This window comes from Zootermopsis nevadensis, unplaced genomic scaffold (assembly GCF_977971745.1).
Source record: "Zootermopsis nevadensis isolate Lab colony 2312 unplaced genomic scaffold, Znev_1.0 Znev_ptg000024l, whole genome shotgun sequence".
Taxonomy (NCBI): Eukaryota; Metazoa; Arthropoda; class Insecta; order Blattodea; family Termopsidae; genus Zootermopsis; species Zootermopsis nevadensis.
Window position 1 is genome coordinate 15,987,432 of NW_028259156.1, and position 14,945 is coordinate 16,002,376.

At 39.8% G+C, this 14,945-nt stretch overlaps 1 protein-coding gene across 9 annotated transcripts in view; it reads right to left on the reverse strand.

Annotated features, from left to right (window-relative positions):
- Positions 1-1,826: 1,826 nt before the first annotated feature.
- LOC110838036 (uncharacterized) overlaps positions 1,827-14,945 on the reverse strand; it is a 45,349-nt gene continuing 32,230 nt past the window's right edge. For 5 of the 9 annotated variants that reach the window (XM_022080808.2, XM_022080809.2, XM_022080807.1 and 2 more), the window contains 3 exons: positions 12,565-12,697; positions 11,190-11,288; positions 1,827-1,988 (listed from right to left, as the gene is read on the reverse strand). In XM_022080808.2, coding sequence (XP_021936500.1) covers positions 1,930-1,988; positions 11,190-11,288; positions 12,565-12,697 — 291 coding nt within the window. In that variant the 3' untranslated portion in view covers positions 1,827-1,929. The remainder of the gene's footprint in view (positions 1,989-11,189; positions 11,289-12,564; positions 12,698-14,945) is intronic. The other 4 variants (XM_022080812.2, XM_022080811.1, XM_022080804.1 and 1 more) reach the window with 1 other exon arrangement.

Consider the following 14,945-nt stretch of genomic DNA (forward strand, 5'->3'; position numbering starts at 1 on the left):
GTCACTTCGTATCGAAATTATATTCCTTCCTACAGGCACCAGTTTCATGTGTATTTGATGATCATTTAAAATTGAGAAACCAACAGTTCCAGTATTTTTTTTTTTCTGTTGTAGCAGTTTTTTTTATTTTTAATGTTGAAATGTAGATTATAACCTGACAACACTGGTTTGTTTCGTTGTATTTGAAAGGATTTGGATTCTATTCTTGTGGTTATTTTTAATCAATTTCCTTTCCACGAAGCATTACAGAAGCAATTCAAATTTTAAATGTTTGCTTGACATGTGTTGTATGTCCAAAATGAGTCAAAACATTGAAATTTCATTAACTTTATTCATATTCCCCTCGAGGGGATTTCAAGGGTAAATATGCTTTGAGCATTTTCCAACAGAAATGTGTAAGATCAACCTCTGTTTGAATAAAGCCGTGTTGAATATTCATGTTATCCATCGAATGAAACAGGAAATCGCTCAGAACGACAAGGAACTATAACAAAGAGAAAAGTGAATAATACGGTCCAGGACCTGCCAGGGCAACAATTTAACTTCACACGTGAGCGTCCTGACCACTTGTCCGAATTACCGCTACTATTACGCTTGATTAATGACTAACAATTCCAGAAACTTCGTTTCTGTAATTGTTGTCGCGTTACTTATGGAAAAAAAAAAGTTAACTGGATTTCAGGAACTAACCACAGCTGTGTGAAGTGGTTACGGCCCTAACGAAGCTGACTGTGCAAATCTTGAGAGGTCTGCTCTCTTGTCATTGGATTTTGAGGCAAAAAGGACACAAGAAGCAGTTAACTTTTTATATTCTCGGTATTACGCGCGTTTGGAAGGACTAAATCTGTTGTAATCCATCAGCGTAGTTTTCAGTATTTCCGTGTATGCAGAAGGCAGAGGTTTCGTCATACACAGTATATTTTTATCCCCAAAGATACTTCCTACAGTGACATGTTTCGTGGATTCTAAACATGACACCTTAGTAAATAATCTGTATATATTTTAATAATCACAATAGGGTGCATAACATGGATATTGATAATATTTCTGCTCCTGTCTATTATTTAATGTTTTTTCCCATTGTTGTTCAACTAGGTCGTGACACTGAAACAAGACACTTTTGTAGTATTTGAGGTTTTCACAGCGGTGAGTATGAAGAATTCTGTCTTCTGGGTTGTTGCTCTGTGTAGTCTGGTCGATGTTTACCAACGTTTCAGAGGTCATACTGCCTCCGTCATCGCATAGACGGAGGCAGTATGACCTCTGAAACGTTGGTTAACATCGACACAGCGCAACTACCCAGAAGACAGAAATCTTCAAGACACCTTTGGTTTTTTAGGTAACGTAAAACGTAATTGAGTTCTAAGGGATCGTGTGCCATTGTTGCACGCTGTGGGAATTTCGTTTCTTTCGAAGCCGCAACGGGACATACTTGACAGTTTCTTAAGCGTTTTCAACCAACTTCTCGTTAAAGCAATGAAGCTAATCGATTTAGCAAATAGAAACTTTTGAGAAGAAGGGAGTGAGGGAGACACGAAACGTAATGAAATGAAAAGGGAGAGAGGAAATGTGAAGAAAATCGTTTAGGAAGTTGACGTTTTTTCTTTCCTGTTGAAGTGTCAGATACACTTGGCTACTGGACATGTGTTTCTTTTCTTTTCAAAAGCCAGTATTCGCGTCAGCGTACTTGAAAGACTTCAACTTTGCTTCTATCCTTTTCTCTCATGTATGACGAAATTACGTATTAATGATTTCTAACACGTGTGACATGTTCTCATCAAAAGAGTTGGGCGTAGGAAAAAGATGTCTTTGAAGTAAGGAATATCTAATTTTAAAACATATTGTTTATTTTAAACATAAATAAAAGACATTTGTTTGAAGTGTGGAAATGTTGATGAAAGTGGTGAGATGTGGTATGAGGTAGTCAGTCTAGAAGAAGCCGCCGTAACTAGGACCCGATGAGAAACTGCCATAGTGCGGTACACCACCTGCAACAAACAATTTCATTGTTTACTGCACAACAATGCCATTCTAATACTAGCTGTGCTTCCGTCCACCTCCAAAACCTTGATAACGCCAGGACTTTTCAGTATTTTTCAAACCCCATCTATTAAGGAACATACTTTTTTGGCTGGCTGGTTGGTTGTTAAGCTATTTAACCAGTGTAGAAGTTTAAACTACTGCGAATTATCTAAATGAGAAGATTTATCGTACATAGAATATTATGAATTATGGGAGACATCTTGATCTACTTTAGAATTACGGATGTAAGACTGAGGGAAAACCACAGAAACACTCAAAGAGTTCTCCAAAGACGACACATCTGCTTAGGAAATGTGAAAAACTTGAGTAAAGTTCACACTTTCTTTCAAAAAATATAAAAATACATAATACCAGGGAAAGCGTACATTTATAGCGTAATATGACGATGTTTTACAAATTTTAATTCTAAGTAGTAGTATTCATCTTCTGTGTTCTTAGCCCCCATAACCTGAAAAATGGGGTAGAATTTTTTTATGTCGTGTTGAACCTAATTTAATCGTATAAGCTTCTTTATGATTTCCAACTTGGGGCAAACTCATAAACTTTCTTCGTCTGTCACGCTCTGAATGATGGTCTATGTTAATCCATTCCTGGAAACAGCACCGAAGGATTTATACGACAGACATTCTAGTTTATGAAATAAGCTCACTAAACTTCTGATTTATTCCCCACGGCATACAAACGAGTTTTGATAAGTGGTCATGTCCCTAACACTGAAAAGTTTCTGAGTTGCACCAAACGACATTAATTAACTTCCAAGTTATATAACCATACTTTACCAACGTTCGACGTTACGTAGCTTGGACACATTATGAATTGTGAGGAATTAACCATTTGAAGCCCAGCGGTAAATATATATACCAGTACCACCTGTTTTAATAACAAATAATTCTGCATTTTACCCACAAATGGTACTCCTATTTATGGTTGTCATATGAGATTTTTCAGTCGTCGCCCTGATTATGGAGGCAGCAAGCACCTCTGAAACGTCGGTAAACTTCTATCAGACTACACGGCACAACAACCCAGAAGACATCTTCCTGTCACAGTGAATAGTTCACAATTAGTCAGACGCTACCTGGAATTGCTGTGGTCGCACCCGAAGCGGGAGGGGGGGGGGGTGTTTCCACCAGAACTACTGTCCGACGTGAAGCCATTGCATGTTAATTGGGACAATGACAGATGCAATTGTCTGTAATTGACAGAAGCAATACTGGAAGGGCCTCGAGAAGATATGCTTTAGTATCAGTAATTGAATGGTACAACCACAACATTACACACTAATGTTGTCTCGGTTGTGGAAGGGGGCGTTCGTGATTAAGTTCTTGGTGAGATCCCAGAATTTTCTTGCAAGAACTTAGAGACCCCCCACGAAAAGTTGATTTAGTTCACTCAGCCTTCGGAAGAGAATCAAATGATAGGCCAGGCGTGGTATCCATTGCACCTCAAATTTCGAAAGAAATATAAATACTCAATGTACTATTAATACGATCGAAATTGGTGACAGCATAGTTTTTTTAAAAAATTTTATTAATACAATTTAGCTTTGTCCCAGAATATTCTTCCCCCTTCAACGAAGTAGCAGTCTTTATTTGCTAATGGCTTGTACCTGTACACATAACCTAACTTCCTGCTTTTTTCGTAATTTATTTACGTGCAATTATTGCCGATGGTTTTTGATTCTCATAGCTCACAGGTGAATCAATATTGAATTAATGCAGCAGCAGTGCTACATCCAAATGTTGCTTCAGAGCACATCATTTGCATACGTCGTCTCCTGCATGCCTCTGTTTGCTAAATGTATTTCCTCAGGCGAACACTTTCGTATCCCCAGGCCACAAGATGGTCATGCAAACATGACAGACAGTTTCCACGGACAAACACCACGCACACCGAGTAATAAAATAATAATGACTCTTTTAAAATTTTCACACTCGACAGATCTCTGTAAAAATAATGCATACTTTTGTGTACATGTCTATCTGCTCTAATACGAAAGGAATGTTTGTGGATTCTGTGGGCTGGTTACCTAGCAACGAATTTACGAGTAACGTAGCAACGTGTTTCGCTGCGTCGAAATAATTCTGCAAAATTAATATGAACGTATAATAGGTCACGATGTGTTAAAAGTGTTTTGCTTTGATACACTTTTATCATTCTGTGAGTGTTGACGTTTGGATGTGTACAGTCAGGATTCGACGTACAACGCAAATCAGTTTTTTTTTTTAAGATTTGGATAACATGTAGAAAATATTAGTAAATTCGTGCTTAATCTGTACACATTTCAGAAATCACTAGAATTCGTATATCTCGCGTAGAAACATCTCCATTTATTGTGGAAAGGTGACACCCGACAAGCCACTGAAGTACCCCACGTTAAAATGTATCTCGTAGTTGAAAAGACAGCTTCTGTTAAGGCGTCTTTGGCCTGACATTTTCTAAGTTATAAGAAAATCTGTTCGTACGTCATCTGTTAAGCAAAAAATAATAAATATATTCGTCACATAGCCAGGAGTAGAAAATATACCGGAATATATAGACTATAAAGATGAAAAATGTATTAATATTTTCAGTTTTCCCTTTACCTCAACTAGATTCTCTCGTAGAATAGGTCTGCACATGTCTATTTCACAGTTTAGGTCCAAAGATTTTCAAGGAGATATGTAGATTCATCTCATCTCATACGATATTAAAAAATAATTTGACTCGTACTACTTTAGGTTTGAGGAGCTCTGATTTCCTGACATACAAGTTGAGATGAGACCTTGGACCTTGTACTTAGACGCTTCTGCGTGCATGTGTAGGGCTTTAAAGTCTGAGTGTGTGTGAAGATACGTACAGTTCTAGCGAATGTTGCAGTTAAGGAAGGTGGCTCAAGAAGTGTGATTGCAAATTTACATGTTAAACAGCCCTCAGGAGCTACTATGAGACTCCCTGTTACTTTTGTGTTTATTGCGTCAGGTAATAAAGGAGACGATTCGAGTGCGCGGTTCTTCGTGTCCCGCGTCGTAAAATCTCGTAACAGCCGTTAAGATAAAGCTGCCGCGAGAAGAGGTTAGTTCGCAAACATCCATTCTCCCCGATTATTAATTTGAATTACAGTTTAGCTAACCGACGTGTTCAGATAATTTAAACCTGAGTACTTTTACGGAGACGTTATGATCTGTCGTTTCTTTGTGAACACAGAGTTCTTTAAAGTTCTTAGAGCCTGCGCAAGCCACCAAGATTATTCACATCCGTCTCACGCGTTCTGCACAATAAAAGTGTCCGATGATGTTTTTATTCTGTGTTGTGACGCCATATTGACTCTTAGATAGATAACTAACGTTTCGCATAAAATACTCATTACATTTTTAGGACTGACGATGGAAAGAGTGTGTTTCTCCGAAACGTTGATATCAGCCCTGAAGATAGAGACACTATGTTACTCCGAAACGTTCGTATCTACACGACGTTACATCCGAGAACAACGACAGATGTACGAGGCGCGTCCCAAAAGTAAGTTTCCCACTCGTCCCACAGCTAGCAAACCTTATATTGCGCGAAGCGACTGTGCGTACGTGATAGAGCAATGACGTAGCATGGCGCATGCACTAGCGGTACTTCCCGCGTTCTCACAGTAGCATCGTTGCAGCTGTTGAAGATGGAGGTTCTTATTCCAGCTCCCGCCGACTGTGAAGTGCGGTCAGTGATAACGCTAGGCCGCACACGGCTCGCCGGACAGCAAGTCTCCTGCAGGAGTTCAGCTGGGAGGTGTTTAATCATTCACCCTACAGCCCGGACCTCGCTCCCAGTGATTTCCATCTTTTCCTACACCTCAAGAAATTCCTGTCCGGTCAGCGTCAGCGTTTTGAGAATGACAGAGAGGCGGAGATGGTTGTCACACAGTGGTTCCAATCCCAGGCGGCAGACTTCTACGACACAGGTATTCAAAAGTTGGTCCCACGGTATGACAAATGTCTCAATTCCGGTGGCGAATATGTTGAAAAATAGCTGGACACTTGCTGTATCTGTTGCAATAAATATTTCCATGAAATTGTGTTTTGTTTCTGTAAACGGCCCCTGGGAAACTTACTTTTGGGACGCGCCTCGTATTATCCGCCGTGAGAAGGATATATTGAATTTGATCTGAGGGAAAATACGATTGGAGGGTGTGGATTGAATTTATCTGGCTCAAAATATGAACCGATGGCAGGCTCTTGTAAATACGACAGTTCGGTTTCCATAGGACGGGGGAATTTGTTATTATCTGTCCGAATCTTAGCTTCTCAATAAGGACTCTGCTTCATGGAGTTGGTTAATTCGGTCTGATATAAGGCGTAATATTAGGCCAACATTCATACATATCAAAACCTAACTGACATTTTTTAACTTCTTAAATTTTTTTACTGTGTCACTCGGGTCGATAAACTTACGGTTACCCACACCTAGACGTAATGCCGTTAAGGTGTTATAATAGGGCAGTAGACATTTCTAGTAATTCACCAGAGTAGGACATTGTGTAGTTCCATGGAATTTTACGTTATTGTCATTTATGTTTATAGATTTTTGCGGGCTTATAGAATAATTAGCCCGTAACACCACATCACCAGCACGCAAAATTATGAACCCTGGAACTAGCTGATAGTTAGGAGAATGGTGGGTCCCTCTATTCTGCATGTGAATCCAAAATTTCAATTTATATTTCGTTTTCAAACTGCGTATGCAAAGAGAATACATTATTGATAGGCTGAAGTAATATAAGCGTGTGTTTAAGTCCACTCCTATCACGTGTAATCTCATGCCTTCATATTAAACTGCATATATGTAACATCTACCACATATTCTAGCCGAAATGCAATGGAAAGCCAGAAATATGGGAACAGAGCGGAAAGCGAGAAGAACTGAGAATTTCGATGGTGGCCACTGGTCAGTAACTTTCGGGGCTCTGTTCTGCACTTGAAGTGAACTGGGAAAGTTAAATTGAAAGCCTAGTCCTGAGACTGATATCGGGATGGTTGAATTAGACTCGAGTTCCGTGCAAATTCAACCGCGCACCGCAACTCTGTTCGTGATAATACTAAAACCTGTGGATCTCAAGCAGACTGGAACGATCCGGAGCGCTATTCTGCAGTCACAGCTCACGTATTGCAACCAACCACAGCTTTTTTTTTTAACTGCAGAATGTCCCCAATTGCCGAAGACGATTAATGTGGCAAGGAACAGAATTAATAGTCCCCGGAGGTCACCTCATTGCGACAAGCCATTAGTCAAAACTGATGCATCGCCTGTTTATCCTTCCGAAAATGACGCCTTTGAGAACCTGATTCAAATCTCAGTACGAGTTTGTTACACGGAAATTATGTTGAACATTTCCCCATTTTTCTTAGGTAGTTTATATTTAAGCTGATAAATATCTTGATAATTAAGCTAAGTATATGGAGCTGATAAATCGCTCAGATTATCGAAACATAGCTCGCCTTTTAACGAATTCAGAGTTTTATTATCGCATTCACGAGATCCTATATTTGACCCTACGCTGAAGACACATAATTCAGCCCACATCTTCACACACTTATGGCAGGTCCTATAGGGTTTTGAGGAGGGAAAGATTTCTCAAAAGTTTTTAAGACCTAGCACCACACTCAACTCTCCTTATCAACTCGCGGAGTTATAAATAAGAGAAATTTATTGAGCCTTTATGACAATTTGTTTAAAAACGCTACTAACTCACGACTGCAAACAGAAACACATATTCATGAAAACCTTTCTTAAACAAACTTGATTTATTATATGTATTAATAATCCGAAGAAAATATGGTATTTAATTTAGGGGCAAATTGTGCAATATTACAAAAATTAATATCGGCTTCGCAAAATACATCGACGGACAGCTGGTCGAGACTGTCAGAGAAAAGAATTCGTTCAGAACAGTTGTTCCACTGTTGCAGGCAAGGCCTGTACTGCCATATTCGCGGATGGCAGTTAGTGAGAGTGACCGGCAGGTGGGGTCCATCGTATCACGGGCTTGCACCAGCCCCTGCAGAACCACCACGCAACGAATTAGCAATAATCCCTACGGCTGGAAGTCCCAAAGCGCTTGGGGAAGCGCTGGCACTTCCCATCAAGTGCAGCGGAGTGAGTTGACGTTCCTGCCCCCTTCCCCCACCCAACTAATCACCCCTTCTATTTCTACCGGCAAATTAGTCAAATTAAGCACTGCAAACCATGATGATGGAGCGGGATATTGGGCCGTGGTAATCCTGTTCCCTGTAGTGCGTCACGATAGGAATTTTAAGCGTGACAGTTTACGGTTTTTGCAAAACCTTTTTAGTGTTTTCGTCATTTTCAACCTGCCCTCCCCCTTTCGCGTTCGCCGAAGACAAAACATGGATCCAGTGTAATGTTTGGTATTTTTGCGACTGCAGTCAAACAGAGCGGACATCAATTAATAAATGCTTTTATTTTTTGCGATAAAAAATGTGGACAGTTTGCGTTATCTGGGCGTATCGTATTTGACGGAAAAAATATTAAATGTTGGCGTTCGTAATATTTTGTTTTCTTCGATGTTGCAGCGTGAAGAAAGTGTGACAGCACTTGGCGCTGTCAAAAGAAATGTAAGTGAATATTTCCCTGCTAGTTAGAAACTTGGTTCATGTGATGCGGGATTACAGTAGCGCAACGGCAAGGTGTTAATTGGCTTTTTAATTAGTCTACGTACGAAAGATTAACATACAGCTGTTCCAAGAAAATGTACACACAGCAGCAACGTTGCTCACCGCTGTCAATTGTGACGGTGGTCATTCTGAGTCTGTATGAAACACGAAAAATTTTGCCTAGCTGAGCGACTGTCAACTTTTCAAAGAAATCTCTGCATTATTGGAGTCAGTCATACGCATTCTATTTATATATGCCAGTCTAATTTCGTACATCACTATGATTTTATTAATAATTCCTTCAAATTAATGAGGTACTGATTTTTACTTAATTGATTTTCTCGTAACTAATTTGGTGTGTCCCTGCCACCACGGCATGGCTCGTCCTCAAGTTGCGATTGAAGGAACAGACTCCAGTTATGAAGGTTAGCTGCGAATATATTTAAAAAGCAGTCGCGGACAGACGCCGAGGGGTGGCCTTCTAACTTGGGGGCTGGGCGTGAGGCTAACAACCTTTCACCGTAAAAAAACTGTGTTTTTACGAAACATTATACCAAGCCTCGGAACGGGAAGGAATAATTTTAAAGCCCAGGACATGGACCGGTGGAGGGCACTGGTTAATTCGGTGATGAAAATTCGGGTTTTGTAAGTCATTTAGTTAGTTACTTAAGTGCTTTAAAGAATGGCGCCTCTTTCCAGAAAGGAGTAGTTTGCGTGTCTGTGCCCCCAGCAGATGAGAACATTAACTGCAAACTGACTCGACCCCTTGTAGTTGCGGAGTGAGGGTTGCTGTTCTTCAGGGGCCACAAAACTTTATTCCAGAAATGAGCTTTGTTTGTAATTACGAAATTCAAGTGTTGCCAACTCACTGTCTACCACTTGCCCTACACAGAGATCTGGACAGTCTGAACACCAGACCGCTCGCATTTGTCACGTAAACCGAATTCAAATTATGACGAATCTGGTAGAGGCATTCAACCTGGAATGTCGGAACACTTTTCCAGGCTTCGAACCACTTCTTTCTAACATGCATTTTAAAATGTTAATGCTATTTTTCTGACTACTTTCTTTCATTACCTGTTTGTGACAATTTGGACAATTTAACTGCATTCCTCGTTATTTCTCTTTGGAATTTAATGTTTTATGGCACTAATAATAGTTTTAACAGGCGTGCTGATATACAAGAACTTCCTGAGATTGAAGATATTTTTGAACGTTCCAATAATTTACCATTCCCAGTGATCTTGACGATTTCCTTATCTTATCACAGCAGCGAAGATTTCGATGTTATTCTGGGTTGCTAACTCCGTGGGGGCTTGAAGTGGATGCTAAGTTTTCGGAGAAATCCTGTCTCCACCTTTAGGGCTAAAGCACGTTTCTCCAAAACGTATCTACGTACAAGTCAACACAACCCAGAACAATATATTTATAGCATACTTTTCAGTAAATATCTTAAACTCTTTTTTTAAACTTGCTCGTATCTCTTTTGCTGTGTAATAGGCATCAATTTACATCATGGGATTCATTCCTTAATAATGATAATAGTAATAATAATAATTTATATATAATTGTCAGCAGCAAATACATCTAAATGGTTCATTGACTGCCATTCTGGTTAGATCACGTCTGACGGAGCCTGACATACAGAAAGAAATAACGTAGATTACATTAACGCGATATCAAATTATCTATCGAAAGAAAGGTATGCTGCTAGGCGTTTTACTGTGGATAATCACGGACTGTGTTTTTATAAGAGGCTCGTACTCAATAGTACGCCGATTACTCTGTCTAAGCCAATTTGTTTCTACCATAACAAAAAATCTACTTTCACGTGGCCAATGTATTGTGAGTTCCTCTTTTTGTTATGGGGAAAGCACTAATATGTCGTACAAGATTAAACGTGTTTGTATGTACACCAAGACACTTATTTATAGTAGCATAATATGAGCTGCATTAAAGTCTTCTGTGGCACTCGACTGTACAGGCAATCAAATTTTTATCGCCAGACATTCATTTTACCAATAAGTCTCTCAGTAATTGTTGTGCCCTATTTGTGACTCACAACATTTGCTCTTATTTCCAAAACTACCAGTGCAGTAAATTTCTACCAGATTACTCAGCGCAAGAATTTAGAAAATAGTCATGTTCATTTTACGATATGTTAGACAGGACCTCAGACTTGAGCGAATTATTTCACGCAGTCCAGGGAAGATAATTATGTGTAACTTGTCAGATCAATACAAGAGCGATTATTCATGTATTTAGCCACTATCCGAAGCCCGCATGTTGTTATACACACGTGAGTAACACGTGCAGAGAGGAATGACTTCGTCCCTTGTCTAAACCAACCATGTTTTATACTCAAAAGCAGTGACCGAATTTTATCAGCTTGTTTTATTAGAGAGTGTGCCGTGGGTGTGTTATTCTAATTGCGAGGGGCTGTGTTTGCGCGCTGGCAAACGAGCCTCCGTTATCATAACAGTTGCTGGTTCTGTAATTATCAACGCTTACCAATTGAGTTTCGGGGAGGAACGAAACCATAGCCGGAAGCTCCTACGATGACACCACTTGTTTCATCACCGGCCGGTGAATTTGGGAAGAGGACAGGCCCTAGAAGTGAATGAGAGATGGTTAATTATCACTGTCAGTGCAAGGAGTCTACTAATGAAGCCAACACTTTCTCGTCTGCACAGAACAAAGTTTGGTATGTCTGAATGCTTCATTCACGACACAGCACGTTAATTAACATCGCGTGTATTGAAGACAGAGAAACTAGATGTTTCGGTATTAATATGAACAGAGCTTTGATGATTCTACGATCTGGTTCACCTGCTTCCAGGACTGAATACTGTCAGAGGTTAATGAACAGACATATTTTTACAAAACTTTTGAACTTTTCTTTTGGACTCTAGCATTTTTGTAGGTCCCAGCGTAAGTAACTTCAACACTGCTATACTGGTTTCTTATGCTGTTATTAGAATGTCTTCAGATTATTCGCACTGTGGCAGAGTTTAAACATTTGGGATTAAAATATAGAAAACTGAAATGTTACCTGTTGTTTTATATGGATCAGAAGCCTGGACCTCATTCTGTTGGAAAAATACAGACTGAGGGTCTTTGAGAAGAGGTTGCTGAAGAAAACATCTAAACTTAAGATAGATCAAGTAATAGACATGATGAAAAAGTTACACAATGAGGAGATTCACAGTTTGTATTTTTTGGGCAAACATTATAATGACGATACAATCAAGGTTGGTGAAATGGGCGGGACCTGAGAAATGCTTGCAAAATTTTTGTCGGAATACCTGTAAGGAAGGAAGTAAGTGATAGACCAAGGAGTTGATGGGAGGATAATATTAAAATATGTGTAATGAAAATAGTGGTAGATGATGTGGACTGTATTAAGCAAACACAGGATAGGGTCCAGTGTCATGTCTTTTTTAACACAGTAATGAACTTTTGGGCTCTACACAAAGCGGGAAACAGTCTTCACCAGCTGATCTCCTGTTCTAACGAGCGGTGGCGTACTCCTGTAATCCAGCTACTTGGAGGCTAGATGTTGAGGATCATCCTCAACATCTAGCCTCCAAGTAGCTGGATTACAGGAGTACGCCACCACTCCACGAAGTCAGATTTTTGTATGAACAGGTTCTTTTTAATTCTCTAGTCTTCTTATTTTTTCAAGTTTTACCAGAATAGTGCCCCAACGGTCATCTCAGATAAGCATTATTTTACAAGCGTTAGACTAATTTGATTAAATATAAAGCATTATCATTAAATAATTAAGAATACCAGCCTATTCTATAACAGCATACGTCCTAGTACTCCTGTCATACACCGAACAACAATGGATTCGTCCCAGGGACCACTAAACAGACATACATACCGGTATTATCATTACCTCCGCTAGGGGTGCTGGGGATGGATGGCCCGCTGCCGGGGTTGGGGCCGCTAAAGAAATGGTCATAGTCATCCTGAGAAACGGCTACACCAACCGCGACGGCCAAGCAAACCAAAACCTGTAACCAAAGTAAAGGTTAAAGTCGAAGCAATGAATGGAAGGCACAGACAATCGGAATTATGCCCTGGCTTGAGTTCCTTTGACAAGATCCGGGGGCACAAAACATTCTTTGTTAGCAACTTTAATTGAATGTTCATTCACTGAATGTGTGTTCGCGTCTTTTTTCGGGACATTCTGTATGTTGATCATTTTAATTGTTAGTAACGTGGCATTTCGTCCATAGAATGCATTGCGTTTTTATGGCAGTGATTATCGGAACTTCTTTCAACCAAAACACAGCGACTCCATTCTTGCTTCTTAAGATCTATATAAACATCGCCATGCACAGGAAACAACAATCAAGCTGTTCAACTTCGTTTCTTAGTAAGATTTCTCTAAGAGTTTAAAGTTCATTTCCGGTTTTTAATCCACGTACGGACTCCCAAATAAGTCCAACTTCGTTTCTTAGTAAGAATTCTCCAAGAGTTTAAAGGTCATTTCCGGTTTTTAAGCCACGTACGGACTCCCAAATAAGTCCAACTTCGTTTCTTAGTAAGAATTCTCCAAGAGTTTAAAGTTCATTTCCGGTTTTTAAGCCACGTAAGGACTCCCAAATAAGTTCAACTTCGTTTCTTAGTAAGTATTCTCCAAGAGTTTAAAGTTCATTTCCGGTTTTTAAGCCACGTAAGGACTCCCAAATAAGTCCAACTTCGTTTCTTAGTAAGAATTCTCCAAGAGTTTAAAGTTCATTTCCGGTTTTTAATCCACGTACGGACTCCCAAATAAGTCCAACTTCGTTTCTTAGTAAGAATTCTCCAAGAGTTTAAAGGTCATTTCCGGTTTTCAAGCCACGTACGGACTCCCAAATAAGTCCAACTTCGTTTCTTAGTAAGAATTCTCCAAGAGTTTAAAGTTCATTTCCGGTTTTTAAGCCACGTAAGGACTCCCAAATAAGTCCAACTTCGTTTCTTAGTAAGAATTCTCCAAGAGTTTAAAGTTCATTTCCGGTTTTTAAGCCACGTAAGGACTCCCAAATAAGTTCAAGTTCGTTTCTTTGTAACGCGAGTTCAGTTGCTGGCTACTACCGCTTGAACTCCTTCGCTCTGTGTAACACGACTCGTTTGTTTGCTGGCCTTGCCAGCAGCCATTGTCCTTCAAGACACGGGCATTAAGTCGGTCACAGCTGGGAGTTACGCAAGAAAATACCCAGCCACGTGTGCTGCATTCCTTCCTACAGAAATACGCCCCAGGTTACCTATATCCTTCTCTGAGTAGACGGATCTAGAGTATTCAACTTCGTCAAGATGACAATGAAGTCAAAGAACAAGATTGTATCTGTAAGTACTCTGTGTTGCTGACGAACTACAACTGGAATGAACGTAAATTCCTACTTGTGAGTAGGGCGTGGAATTGATAAAACTGGCCTACGAGTTCAAGTAGTGGACTGTGAAGACGACAATGAACGTTTGAGATCTTTTAAAACCGGGATCTCTTAATTGTTTTTTTACCTTTTAACGTCTTCGAAATTGTGAATTTTTTTCTTCTTAAATTTTTGTACTTTATAAAGGATTCAGAAATGTGGCAAAGGGCGACTGATAGAACAGGCCTTTCATACAAGGGACATAGCATTGCCCCAGGGATCCGCTCATACGGAGATTCGGTGAAGACTACGTGATAAGAATTAATTTTCTTCATTCAAAAGTTTCGTATCGCCAGAAGCTGTTTCTGCTTTTAAACTTGAGAATGCTCTTGTTTCGTCGCTTACACATGTGTGATCACGTTCCAGATTGTCACTTCCTTTTCATAAATCCGACGAAAATTTAATAAGCACCTGACGTTTCAGATCCTTGTGGCGTTATAGATGTTGACTGCGGTCTTCTGTGTTGTGACTGTCATACCTCAAGGGTGGTTACCAATGTTTTGGAAGAACGTATCGCCTCTATCTTCTGAGTTGAAGTCTTAACTTCACAACCATACCCAGAAAACGACAATCGAATACTGAAATACTTTTACCGATGTTACACGGGCAGTGTGGCCAGAATGTTTATCCGTTTGTAAGAAACTGGACAAATCCATGATTAAAAGCACGTTTAATCGTTTCAAAGTAACTTGCTGTTCACTCACTGAACGCGGCAGGGAAAGTGTTGAACTAGCAGTCGCCATAGTAACGTTGTTAATGTGGATCACGTTTCTTTGTTGTATTTCCCTTCCCACATATGACGTCAAGTTGAAGTATGTCCATATTTTTACATTTCTTACTTCAGTAA